The sequence below is a fragment of the Hyaena hyaena genome, unplaced genomic scaffold (genome assembly GCF_003009895.1).
Source record: "Hyaena hyaena isolate Hyena2069 unplaced genomic scaffold, ASM300989v1 scaffold_102, whole genome shotgun sequence".
In the NCBI taxonomy this organism is placed as follows: Eukaryota; Metazoa; Chordata; class Mammalia; order Carnivora; family Hyaenidae; genus Hyaena; species Hyaena hyaena.
Genome location: NW_024080734.1, coordinates 1336336 through 1351181, shown reverse-complemented (window position 1 = coordinate 1351181; position 14846 = coordinate 1336336). Strand labels below are relative to the sequence as shown.

Below are 14846 nucleotides of genomic sequence, written 5' to 3'. Positions count from 1 at the left end.
TTTATTAAACCCTTAGGAATATATTTAAGATTAGTAATGAAGAAGAATGCCATAACCAGGTATAATGATTTTAAGAACTTTGGTACGGTGATGGTGGTATGTACTGGGTGGTGGCGAAAATGGGATGACACATACCTGGGCAAGAAGCAATGGATAGTCTATTACCCAATACAAGCTTTGTTTATGATTATTGACTAGATTTTTCACCTCATGACCATAGCCTTAATTAGAAGCAATGAATTACTTGCCTTATATTTCTATTCTACACTGAGGAAAACAGACTCCCAAGATCAGTGGAAAAGAATGAAAGACCTAGAAAAAGACCTAAAATTTTCGTGTGAAGATATAATCAGCATTTCAAATGTGGGAAGGGTGAGGTTCATATTAATTGGTTAACACTATGTAAACTCTGGAAAAAGTATATAAGACAAATGTCAAATACATTAAAAATTAAATATAAAAAGTTGAACCCATAAAAGAACTAGGAGAAATGTGAGTATTTTTATTATCCAGGTGTGAGGCAACCTTTCTAAGCATGAACAATGGAGAAAATATCTGAATATATAAATATTTAAATCCACTAAGAAAGAAGTTTCTAAAACAAATTAAAGACATGGAGAAAACATTTTCCAAATGAATAGCAAAATATTAAGATCTTTGATATATACTGAGTTCTTATAAATAAATGCGAAAAGATAATCACAAAAGAAAACCAGCTAAATGGTACAATCTATATATATACTTATAGATCACAGAGAAAATGCAACTGGGAAAAATAGGAATGGAAAAGAATGTTTGACATCACTTGTGACCAAAGCAATACAAAATTAAAACAAGATATTTGTTGCATCTGGCAAAGACCATCCTATTATCTAGTGTTCACCTGCAGAAAATATGGTAACTCTCAAAGCCTTCGAGTTCAGAGAATAAGTACTGAAACTCTTTAAAATGCTGCAGATGGATCAACCGACTCTTCAGCCTTTAGGAATTAAAATCCACTCCAATGAAATTATTTTGATCTAAAAGAATATTCACCTCAAAGCAGTTTACATTGAAGAAAAATTGAGAAACCACCTAAAATTCCAAAAACCAGGGTATGCTTAAACTATGGAACAGCTTAGAATATTTAACGTCTAGGTAAAATTCACAATATTATGCTTGATTTTTTAAAAAGAGAAATGTTTGTGGGGCAGGAGGTGGGGGTGGCGTGGATGGCGTTTGGTAATATATTGCTTGCTATTTGCCAGGCATTGTTCTAAGCATCTTAAAAATATTAACTCATTTAACCCTTATAATAGCCCAGAATGAATTCAGTATTATTATCCCCATTTTAGTTTACAAAACAGTATTCTAGTATAATTCTTGTTGAAAAAGTGTTGAAAAAGACACATGTAATGTACATATACCTTCAAGCATTAAAAAGATTCAAAGGTCTTTAGCAAAATGACAGTAATAGTTATCTGCAAGTTAATCTATGACTTTTCTTTTTATTTGAAATACTTAAGTGTCCAATAAAAACACATACTACTTTGTTATAAAGAAAAATGTTATTAAAAAATTAAAATATATAGAAAACCAACTCACGTGTATTATTCACATGTAGGAATTTTCCTCAGTGTTAAGGCAAGTAATTCATTGCTTCTTATTAAGGCTATGGTCATGAGGTGAAAAATCTAGTCAACAATCATAAATAGAGCTTGTATTGGGTAACTGACTATCCACTGCTTTTTGACCACATGTTTGTCACCCCAATTTTGCCACCACCCAATACACACCAATTTTGCATGCTCTGTCAGATCCTAAGAAATAAAAAGCAACCTAAATCTTCGTCACACTATTTAGACACAAGTATAAAGTACATTTGATTATAACACTTATTAGAGATTTGACTTCTACAAATCACTTAACCTCTAACCTCTAGTAGTTTTCTCATCAGTAAAAAAGAAAATAATACCTTCCTCAAATGGCCAAGTACAAAATATTTTAGCTCATAATCCTAGTTCAATGATAACTAAATTTCTTAACTACTTAGTAAATTTCTGTAAATTTTATGGCCATCACTTACCGACAGGATAATTCTCCATCCATAGCATCGTGTTCATCTGTACTGGTATACGTTAACCTTCCTCCAACAACTGTCCCAACTAAGTATACCAGCCATGCAAGACGTCCTAAAACATAACAGGAGAGAAAAATGTTTAGGAAGTATTGATAGAAACAATGTTTATTTTGCAGAAAATTCTGAAATTGGCAAAATGATCTATTCTTCCCAACAAATGATGAACTACTGTGAACTCAGTCCTTGACAGAGAGTGGAGTGAGTTTTGAGTTTATCAAGGCAGTGGAACAGGAAAAATTACAGACTCTTTCGACAGATAAATATATGCTCAAAATCCCAGATCGAACAATTTGCTATGTGGTCTTGCATAAGTTACTTACCCCTTTACTCATTAAAGTTTTCATTTGAAAAATGGAGAAAATAATATCTACTGTGAAGACTTAACGATTAAAACTAAATTTGATTAACAAGATGCCTAAAGTAATGTGTAGAAACAGGGCTGTAAGTAAGTACTAATATGATCCAATGACCAGAATCTTTTCTGATCACTGACGCAGACATGGTCAATGTCATGATAATACCAGTTTGATCAATTTTAGTATTGTCCCTGCTTGAACCTAATAAATGGTAATAAATGTATTGCCTTTGTATTTTAAGCATAACTTTTTTTTAATGTTTTTAATTTATTTTTGAGAGAGAGAAAGACAGCAGGAGCAGGGGAGGGTCAGAGAGAGAGGGAGACACGGAATCTGAAACAGGCTCCAGGCTCTGAGCTGTCGGCACAGAGCCCGACGTGGGGCTCAAACCCACAAACCGCGAGATCATGACCTGAGCCGAAGTCGGATGCTTAACCGACTGAGCCACCCAGGTGCCCCTAAGCATAACTTTTTAAAATCCAAGATTGTCACCATTGAAATCACAGTCTGACAACAAAATTAACTTCATGGGTAATACCAGCAAGGGCTTAACTAGCTACAACAGTGGCACGCAGGGCATCTAGTTTTCACAAATCTTATTTTGAGGCAGCCAAAATTGAGTAATTCAGAAATGGAGGTATTTATTGAATGATTTTTATTTATGGCACATCATTTTACAACTTAGATTCACTGATCTATGTATCAGATTCTCCAAAATTTTTAAGATCTTTATGAATAATTAACAACATACCAATTATCTTGCTAAAAAGAAATTTTGTGCTATTCTTAGAGACTAATTCTTCAAAGTTGACCAGGCTATTTCATAATACCAAAATCAATTATGTTTCTGTATTGAGAAACCTTCTCAAGTGAACCGAAGTATTTTTCACAGGGTATTGATCTGAATAGTCTTACGGCTGTCTTTGCCTGTTGGAAGACTTAGGAAGGATAAACACATGTAGAAAAAGAGCACATTCTTTCTATATTCCCATGAATACTAGCCATCATTACTCTACAACTGATCCATTCCCTCTAACTTCTAGAGAGACATCAGCCTATTGAGGTGACAAACTTCCAGTAAGTTAGAAATATAACCTGGCAAATATCCACATCCCCTATTGTATTATAATGACAATGAATAAATCAGAATAGGGCCAATTATGCAGCCCTGGACATTAATAATGTGAAACAGATTCAACAGGAGAACAAAACACTAATTTGATCAAGTAACTCATAAAACAGACTCAAGCCTCAAGATACAGATAATTAATTTTTTAAAAACAACAGAACAAAAAGTCCATCTAGGAAGCTGAAGGTACTAAGAAAAGTTACGTATGTATTCAAAATTGTTTTATGATTAACATAAAAGTCTATTAGTAACATACACTATCCCCTGATGACCCTACTTCTTCTGTGGGTCCTCTCAAGTGATTTCTTTTCCATACTTCTTGTATCTCAGGCCTACAACATGGAGTAGGTGTTTTGATGTTCCTGACTTCTACTTCCAAACATACTCCCTCCATCATAAAAGCACTCAGCTTACTTCTTAAGTCATCAAATTATACTACCAAATACCCTTTCTGGTTGCAGTGATCTACTCACCCTCAGGTTATTTTCCCTTACTTTTTGAAGGTGTTCATTCCTGGCTTGCTGTCACTCTTTCCAACAAGATTTCTATAATAATCAGTAGTGACTTCAACATGTACATAGATGAATCTCCCAACACCAACAACCCTTCATTCTACTGGGAGTCTCCAGTAACCCATCACTTTCTTTTTTTTTTTTTTTTTTTTGACAACTTTACTGAAATATAATTCACATGCCATACATTTAACCCACTTATACAAGTCAATGTTTTTAAATAAATTCACATGGTTGTACAACCACCACCACCACCTAATTTTAATTTTTTTAAAAAGTTTTATTTATTTCTGAGAGACAGAGAGAGAGAGAGAGAGAGAGGGATAGTGTGAGCAGGGAAGGGTCAGAAGGGAGACACAGAATCTGAAACAGGCTCCAGGCTCTGAGCTAGCTGTCAGCACAGAGCCTGATGTGGGGCTCGAACCCACAAATCGTGAGATCGTGATCTGAGCCAAAGTCAGATGCTTAATCGACTGAGCCACCCAGGTGGTCCCACCACAACCTAATTTTAAAACATTTTGTCTCTCCCCAAAGAAATTCCACTCCATACCCCTCAACCTCAACCCCATCCCTAAGCAACTACTAATCTACTTTATGTCTCCTAAGATTTTTCCCATTCTGGACATTTCATATCAACAGATCACATGATATGTGGCTTTTGTAACTATCTTTTTCACTTTGCATAATGTGTTCAAAAATCATCCATGTTGTAGTTATATTGGTACTTCATTTTTTATAGCCAAACAACACTCCATTGTTTGAACTTATGGTTGCCAGGGTGGGAGGTGTTGAAGGACAGGCAAAATGGGTGAATGGGAGGGGGAAAAATAAGCTTCCAATTATGAAATGAATAAGTCATGAAAATAAAAGGCACACTGTAGGGATGACAGTCAATGATACTATAGTATAGAATAGTACATACTATACTATATATATACTATATATAGTATAGTATAGTATAGACAATGACACTATAATAGCATTGTATGGTGACAGATGGTAACTACACTCATGGTAAGGATACCATAATGTATAGACAAGGTGAATCACTATGTTGTATACCTGAAACTAACGAACACTGTGTATCAACTATATTTTTAAAAAATTCCATTGTTGGACATATCACATTTTATTCATCTATATATCAGCTGATGGGCATGTGGATTGTTTCTACCTTTTGACTTTCAAAATAATGCTGCTTATTTATAGAAACAGCTCAAGTGTCTTGGTGTATATATATATATATATAGAATTTATATATATGTATATATATAAAAAACAGAATATTACTCAGCTATAAAAAAATGACATCTTGGAGCATCTGGGTGGCTCGGTCAGTTAGGCGTCTGACTTCAGCTCAAGTCATGATCTCAAGGTCCATGAGTTCGAGGCCCCATGTTGGGCTCTGTGCTGACAGGTCAGAGCCTGGAGCCTGCTTTGGATTCTGTGTCTCCCTCTCTCTGCCCCTCCCCTGCTCATGCCTCTGTCTCTCCCTCTCTTCCTCTCGAAAGTAAATAAACATTAAAAACTTAAAAAAGATGAAATCTTGCATTTGCGACATGAATGGAGCTACAGAATATTATGCTAAGTAAAATAAGTCAGTCAGACAAATACCACGATTTTACGCATGTGGAATTTAAGAAACAAGTGAGCAAAAGGGGGAAAAAAGAGAGGCAAACCAAGAAAGAGACTCCACAATAGAGAACTGATGATTACTAGAGGGAAGGTGGTGTGTGTGTGTGTGTGTGTGTGTGTGTGTGTGTGCGCGCGTGCGTGCGCGTGAAATAGGTGATGGGACTAAGAAATACACTTGTGATGAGCACCAGGTGTTGTATGCACATGCTGAAACACTATTGTATACCGGAAACTAATATTACACTGTATATCATCTAATGAGAATTTAAATACTTAAAAAAATAATGCTGCTATGAAAATTTGTGCACAGCTTTTATGTGGATAATTTCTCTTGGGTATACCTAGAGGTGGAATGACTAAGTCATATGATACATATATGTTTAACATTTGGAGAAGTGGCCAAACTGCTTTCTAAAGCAGCATTACCCTTACCAACAGTTGCTATTATCTTTTTGATTATACCCATCCTAGGGAGTGTGAAATGGTATCCTGTAATTTTAATATGTCCTTCCCTGACGACTAATGATGCTGACCATCCTCACATATGCTTACTGGCCATTTACATGTCTTGTTTGGAGAAAAGTCTGTTTAAATCTTTTGCTCATTTTTAAATTGAGCTATTTATCTTTTTTATTATTGACCTGTAAGGGTTATTTGTATACTGTAGACGCAAGTCCTTTATCAGATACAAAACCTGCAAATATTTCCTCCCATTTTCTGGGTTGTGTTTTCACTTTCTTGATGGTATCCTTTGAAACAGTCTGAGATTTTTAATTCTGATGTACCCAAAATTTTGAATTTTTCTTTTATCACTTCAGCTTTTGGTATCACATTTAAGAAACCACTGCCCAACCCAAAGTCATGAAGATTTACTCCTATGTTTTCTTCTGAGTTTCAGAGTTTTAACTCTTACATTTAGGTCTATGATTTATTTTACTTAATTTTTGTGTATGGTGACAGATATCGGTCTTATGCTTTGCATGTGGTATCCAGCTGTCCCAGCACCATTTGTCAAAAAAATTTATTCTTTTGTCATTGAATTGAATTTGCCACTCTTATCAAAGAGCAATTCAGTATACACTGAAGGATTTATACCTGGACTCTCAATTATATTTCACAATTCTGATGTCTATCTTTATGCCAATGCCACTATCTTGATTACATTTGCTTTTTAATAAATTTTGAAATCAGGATGTGTAAGTCCTTAAACATTGCTTTTCAAGTTATTTTGAATATTCTGGGTCTCCTGGATTTCCTTATGATTTTAAGGATCAGAGTGTCAATTCTCGTGCTGAAGTCAGCTGGGATTTTAACAGAGATTGTGCTGAGTCTGTAGGTCGATATGAGGAATACTGTCATCTTACCAGTATCAAGTGTTCTGATCCATGACCACAGATGTCTTTCCACATAGTGAGATCTTTAATTTCTTTCAACAATGGTTATAGTGGTCAGTATATAAGTCTTACCTTTTTTTTAAAAAAAACTTATGCTTAAGTAATTTATTGTTTTTGATGCTATTTTACCTGAACTTATCTTCATTTTTGATTAATTGGTAGCATACAGACACATTGTTCATTTTTTATTGATCTTGTATCCTGCAACTTTGCTAACCTCTTATTTGTTCTACTAGTTTTTTCGGTCTCTTACAAGCTTCATGTCTTTTCTACTCTGCTTACCTAGCTTCAGTTCTATGCTCAGTCATTATAATCTCTGCCTTGCATACCACTTCAATTCCTCTCTTGCTCTGACACACTCATCTTACAATCCCTGACTGTTTAAATCCAATTCCCTACATAGTCTTTGCCTATACTTACACAGCTTAATATAACTGGAGAAAGATACAACCATGCTGACCAGCCTCACTTTGTATTTACCTTCTCAGTAAGACTTCCTGTAGCCACCCTATCAACTCTCAATACCTAGTGTACATAGCACATCTTCCAGACAATCATCATCAATTCCTTCTCTCCATGCATACACAAGCCATCAAAAAGTGGAGTCTATTCTTCCAATTCTTTTAAGTGGGGGCTGGACTGTGACTGCTTTGACCAAAAGAAAATGGTGGAAGTGACATTATTCCAGTCTTTAATGGTTAAGAGATGGTTAAGAGAACCTGCAGCTTCTTCCAGTCTCTTAGGGGATTTCACACTGGGGAAGCCAATCACCATGTAAAAAGACCACATACCCTGAGAACACCACACTATTAGGAGGCCCAAGCTAGCAATGCAGTGAGACAAATGCCCAACGAGAGACTATTCACCAAACACTCCAGCCCAGATACCAGACTTGTGAGTAAAGAATCATTCAGGTGACTACAATGGCAGCTGTCACCTGATTACAATGCCTAAAAGATCCCAAATGAGAATCGTCCACCTGAGACATAGGAATACCAGAGAACAGTGAGAGATGATAATAAAATTATTGTTATTTGATAAGCCACTAAGTTTTGGTAAGAGATAACTAGAACATAATCTGCCAACATTTCATACCCTCCTTCTCTGCTTCATTGTTCTTATTTTTAGTACTTATCACTTTCTAGTATAATGTATATTTTTCTTATTTATCTTGCTTTGTTACCAGTCTATTCCAACAGACTATCAACTGCATAACTTATTATTATTATTATTATTATTATTTGTTTATTGCATTTCCAGAGCCCAAAGCAGTGCTGGCACACTGTAAGTTATCAAGAGACATGGGTTACTGGATTAAGAAATCATTACATAGAAAAGAAACCATGAAACAGGCGAGAACAAGTTAACATTTTACTACCAATTTAGTAAACATTAAAATGTAGAATTCCTTACTAAAAATGAATGTTAATGGTAATTATATTTTTACTGCTTAAATAAAACAAAAGCAATTTCTTCTCAAAGCATACTCAGTCAAGATGTAATAAAGTCTATCTTCATCATTTGCAGATTCTCTTATCTGAAAATTGGCCATCTTGCTAAAGTTTACTTGTAACTCCGAAAATACTTGTGACCATTCATGTGTAAGTGGACAACAAAAAAAATCTGTACATTCCAAGCTTTGGTAAAACAAAGCAACACTTTGCTTTCTTATTTCATCTTTCATACTGCAAGCAAGTAAGTATTCTTTCATGGCCTTTTTGGTGCCCAACATTTTTGTACCCAAATTTGCGCTTTCTGTTGGTGATTTTACTATTTAAAAATACCCCCAAGAATAGTGAAGTGTCGCATAGTCGTCCTATGTGAAAAAAAGTCTGTTATGTGCCTCAGAGAAAATACCTGTGTTAGATAAGCTTCACCCAGGCACGAGCGCTACGGATTTTGGCTAAGAGTACAATGTTAATGAATCAACAATCTACATTAAACAAAGTGTTTTAAGACAGGAACCCATATAAAACAAGGTTATATGTGTATCAGCCGAAGAAAATGTTGTGACCAGGGGCTGCAGGAATCTAACCCCGTATCTACCCTAGAAAGAATGGTTTAATATTTGCTAATCCAGTGTTCACAGCAACTTTACAGATCATAAATTCTGAATAAGGAGATTTGACTGTATTTCTCAGAATCTTACCGAGGTCATTATTAATAGATTATGCTGCAACTGTGCACGAGACATATGCATTTTGAGTAATGGATGTGAATCTGAAACACTGCAAGCATAATTTTCGGCGAATGCAGTGTAATAATTTACCTACCCAATGGGAGTCATTATTTAAAAAATATCATGCTACAAATTTTTTTCAAAATGAAAAATATTATTTAAGTATACATAATAATCTTCTTTATGTGTTTTATCAATTTAGGTTCTCAGAGACTGGTTTTTCATTTATTTGTTCATTTTTATTTATTTGATTTTTATTTAAGACAGAGAACACAAACAGGAGAGAAGCAGAGTGGGGCAGAGAGAGAGAATCTTATGCAGGCTCCACAGTGCCCAGCCTGACATAGGGCTCAATCTCACAACGTGGATCATGACCTGAGCTGAAATCAAGAGTCAGACACTCAACCAACTGAGCTACCCAGGCCACAGATACTTGTTTTACTTTTTTCTTTACGTTTATTCACTTTCTGAGAGAGAGAGAGAGAGAGAGAGAGACAGAAAGAGCCAGAGCATGAGTGGGGGTAGGGCAGAGAGAGAGGGAGACACAATCTGAAGCAGGCTCCAGGCTCTGAGCTGTCAGCACAGAGCCCAAGGCGAGGCTCAAACCCATAAACCACAAGATCATGACCTGAGCCGAAATCAGAGGCTCAACCAACTGAGCAACCCAGGTGTCCCTAGATACTGGTTTTTCTTAAAGCAAGCTTGACTATTACTAAAAATAAAGCAAACATTTATATGGTATTTTCCATGCACTAGGCAATGTTCTAAACATTATCTATTACCTATATTTATATTTATTTATCATCACAAATATTCCTATTAAGTACTGCAAAGTTATGGTTCCAATACGGAAAACGGGGTTCTAAGAGTTCATTCTCATACCATTAGGAGATACTACTTCCTCTCAAGACTGATGACAGGGAATACTCAAACACCACAGCTGACAATTAGCTGGACCATGATGATCCAACAATATCTTACGATCCAAGAATCTCTCGAGTTTTTATTTAACACATTTTAATTCCTACTCCCGAATTTTTTCTATCTCCAAATTTTAATCACAGATGAGATTGCATCTGCCTTTGGGATCATGTCTAGGGTCCTTCATGCTTCCTTTGATTCCCAAACTGCCCACAATAAAACCAAGTATATGTGACACATGAAATTGTATGGGTTGAACAGGTGAACTTAAAATAAGCAAACTTATTTTGGGAGTTTATCACTAATGTAAATTCAGAAACATTTGCCTACTAGCTCTTGATAAAAACAAGCCTACTTGAAAATAGTCAAAGAATTCCTCATGCATGTAGTTTTTATCTCTCTCTGTTGAAATACCAATATTAAAAGATGAGGGCAGTACATTTTAGCTACCAAGACCATAGGCTGGGTTCAAATCCTGCTTCTACTATTTATAATGCTAGCTACTTAATTTCTTTTGGATTTAATCCCTTCATCTATAATTATGAGGGTGATACTTACACTTGGCTCTCAGGCTTGTGACAAACACTAAATAATATTGTGCATATAAAGTGCTCATAATAATGCTCGCTATAAGTGCTCAGTACATGTTGGCTATTATTACTATATTATTATTATGATTATAAAATAGCCTTCCCATTTTAGAAAATTTTCTACATCAAACCTACAAAACCCAAAACATACCAATGCTACACGTATATATTCATTCTGAGTTTTACTTTAGAAGCTGCTCAAGAAAATTAAGTCATACAATATATAAGAATTTTTAAGATCTTTTCCTCTCTGCCAAAGAGGCTTGTGCCAATTAAAGCTAGTTACCATTAGTCACATATACTTTCTTAATGCCGTTTGTGAAACAAACAAGCAAAAAACTGTAAAGTGAAAAAATAATTTCCAAGTAAAACACATTCATGTACTTCTCTATGTGGCATGTTCTGCCATAGGGATATAACTAAATAGGTGTGTGTCCGGGGAAGAGTGGGAAGGGAGAGAATCCATGCCTAAAGGATTGAACCGAGAGACCGATAAAGGGAAAAAATGATTTCTTCTTGATGGATGTGGGGGGGAGGGGAAGGGGGATGGGCATGGAGGAGGGCACTTGTGGGGATGAGCACTGGGTGTTATATGGAATCCGACTTGACAATAAACTATTAAAAAAAATTTTTAAATGATTTCTTCAATGCAGTTGATGAGTAGCACTGTCCAATAAAAGAAAGATAAAAGATACTAAATACAGGACATGGATTTCTCAAATTTAAATTCTTTATTGTTTAATTCCTTTTATTCTGTGACTGAAAAAATTAAGGCTTGTATATCAAAAAATTCTATGCAAAAAATAGCATGAGATCAATTGTGAGCATTTTTTTTTTCTGAAATTATAGTAAATCCTGAATGGAAGTTTGTTTATTCAGAGGAAAAATAGAATGTTACTTTACTCTCCTTATTTTAGGAAACAGTGACTTCTATTATACAACAAACAACTAAGCAGGCATTTCTTAACCCTTAGACTTAACGACCACTGCCTGAATAAATTAGGATTAGTGTTAGAAATCAACAATGAAATATAAGGGCATTATTATTAAGCTATCAAAGATAATTTTCATATTTGACTGAATGAGAAGTGGTATTTCTCATACACATCCTTACCCTAAACCTCAACAATTTTAGGCTGACAAAATTCAAAATAATAAATGTTACTTTGGCTACAGAATTCTGTCCACAAAGTTTAAAGAACCATGTAAATCCATAAATCGAAATTACATTCAGAAATTTAAATATCCAATACACGAGTTTCATATCTATAAATTTGTTCTGAATCTCATCTTTATAATGAGACTAAATTTCCATTATAATTTTCCATTTTTCTATTTATTCTGAAATGTTCAGGGCACTTGTTTTAGCAGCTGTTCAAGCACAGAACATTTTTTCCTTTAACAAAATAATTATTGCTGTAATAATCTGTAATTATGGTTTATAACTGCAATAATCCCAAAGAAATCAGTCATTACCATAGATCACAAGTAATCGTTAACTACTGTTAATGACCTATTTCTTAGGGATTATTGTTTTCGTAAACCAAGACCATATCATCACAAATATGGAAGAGCAAGACAATATAATACAAATGAGATCATAATATAATAATAAACTTATTTTGTAACATTAAAAGCCATTAAGCATCTAAATTAAAGCACACATAACGAGAGCATATAATTTTCTTTGTTCAACACTAACTGAAGTGTTTAGTCTGCACAAAAGAAATTGAATACTGCTACATACAATGGTATAAACTAGAGGCACATTAGGCATTTTTTGTAATATAAAACAATAATTTTTTGAAATGTTTTATTTATTTCTGAGAGAGAGAGAGACAGCATGGGCAGGGGAAGGTCAGAGAGAGAGGGAGACAAGAATCTGAAGCAGGCTCCAGGCTCTGAGCTAGCTGTCAGCACACAGCCCGACGCGGGGCTCGCACCCACGAACCGTGAGATCATGACCTGAGCCGAAGTCGGATGCCCAACCGACTGAGCCACCCAGGTGCCCCTAAAACAATCATTTTTAAGTAGACCAGAGATATCTTTAAAAGCAGATTCCTTCCCACTGACTTTTTGATCAAGAAAACAAAAGAAAGCAAGGAAACAAATGTTAAAAATTTTCTATGTACTGAGCATTAGACTCTGAAATATTATTAAAAATACATAGTATATCCTATGATAAAAACTCCTTGAATTTATATTATATTAATCAAGAATTAGTCAAGGCCTGACTTCATTCGAGATACATCTATTTAATATCAATAAATTATTACACTGACGTTAATTCCATTCCTGTATCTCAGAACAGTTATACTTTCATTGGGTACCCTTTTGTAAGCAAACAGGTATTTGATTTTATATCTAAATCTTTTTACATTGTAATATATTTGATATATATGAAGCTATATGTAATGGATATGAAGTATAATGAAACAAACACCAGTGAACTCCCTATCCAACTTAAGAACCAAAGCTTCACCAATACTGTCACACCTACCCCATACCCCTCCCCTAGCCTATCCTCTTACCTGCCGCCCTAGAGGGAACCAGCATCCTGTATTTGATGCTTATTATTCTCTTGACTTTTCTTTCTTATTTTACTACTTACGCATATATTCCTAAACAATATATTTTTAGTCTCTCTTGTTTGGGGCTTTCTTAAGTGTTTCATACTATACACAGTTTCTTGAGAATTGCTTAATTTCACTAGCTATCCTATCTCTGACATTCATCATAAGTATACCTGTACTTCATTTAGTTTTATTGTTATATAATACTGTATTGTATAACCATTATGATCTGTTTGTTTTCATGTTTATGAGTATTTGAGCTGTTTCCACTTTGTGTCTTTAGGAACAATTAGAGCATGAATATTTTCACCCATGTCCTCGTGTGTAGAAGAGATTTTCTAGAGGACATACCTAAGAGTGGAAGGGCCCGGTCAGCAGGGAGTCAAAATATTCCACTCTGCAAAATACAACCAAATTGATTTCCAACCCATTTCCAGTTGATTTACTTTATACTCCTCCTATAAGTATATAAGAATTCCTTTGATCTACATTCTCCTGTACGATTTGCTACTTTTGCCAGTTTACTGGGAGTAAAATGGTATCCTGCCTGCCTTAGAAGTATACCCAAGTGTATGGAGTTTGTTTATTATTTATTATTTTTGCCATTTAGTTTTAATTGCAAGTTAATAACAATGTGGACTCTCTGATGTTATCTGATTGAAATTTGTTGAGACTTGCTTTATATACAAATAACTTGCTCAGCTTTTTAAAACTGAGATACAATTGACATTAGCTGTAAGTGTAAACGATAATGATTTGATATTTGTATATATTAGGAAACAATTACTACAATAGGTCTAGTTAACATCCATCACCTCACACAGTCACCAACTTTTTGTATGGTGAGGACTTTTAAGATCTACTGTCTCAAAAACTTTCAAATATACAATACAGTACTACTACTAACTATGGTCACCATGCTGTCCATTACATCCCCATGACTTATTTATTTTTTAACTATAAGTTTGTATCTTTTGACCACCTTTACCCATTTTGCCCACTCTCCACTCCCCTGTTCTAGCAATCACCAATCTGTTCTCAGTATCTATAAGTCCTGATTTTTGTTGTTTTACTTTCAGATTCTATATATAAGTGAGATCATATGGTTATTCATCTTTCTCTGACTTATTTCACTTAGCATAATGTCCTCAAGATCCATCTTTACTGTCACAAATGGCAAGATTTTGTTCTTTTTTATGGTTGAATAACATTTCATTTTATACACACGCACATGCACGCACACACGCATACGCACACACCACATTTTTCCTCCACTCATCCATCAATGGACATTTAGATTGCTTCTATGTCTTGGCGACCATAAACAAAGCTGCAATAAATACGGGGTTGTAGATTATCTTTTCAAGTTAGTGTTTTTGTTTTCTTTGAGTAAATATACAGAAGTAGAACTGCTGGATCATATCATAGCTTGATCTTT

General features: G+C 34.9%; 1 protein-coding gene across 3 annotated transcripts in view; it reads right to left on the bottom strand.

The window, feature by feature from the left end:
- RANBP17 (RAN binding protein 17) overlaps positions 1 to 14846 on the bottom strand; it is a 313431-nt gene that overhangs the window by 247185 nt on the left and 51400 nt on the right. For all 3 annotated transcript variants that reach the window (XR_005528980.1, XM_039235738.1, XM_039235739.1), the window contains one exon: positions 2066 to 2171. Coding sequence is in view for 2 of the 3 variants with exons in the window: in XM_039235738.1 (XP_039091669.1) it covers positions 2066 to 2171 (106 nt within the window). In the remaining variant the exon portion in view is untranslated. The remainder of the gene's footprint in view (positions 1 to 2065; positions 2172 to 14846) is intronic.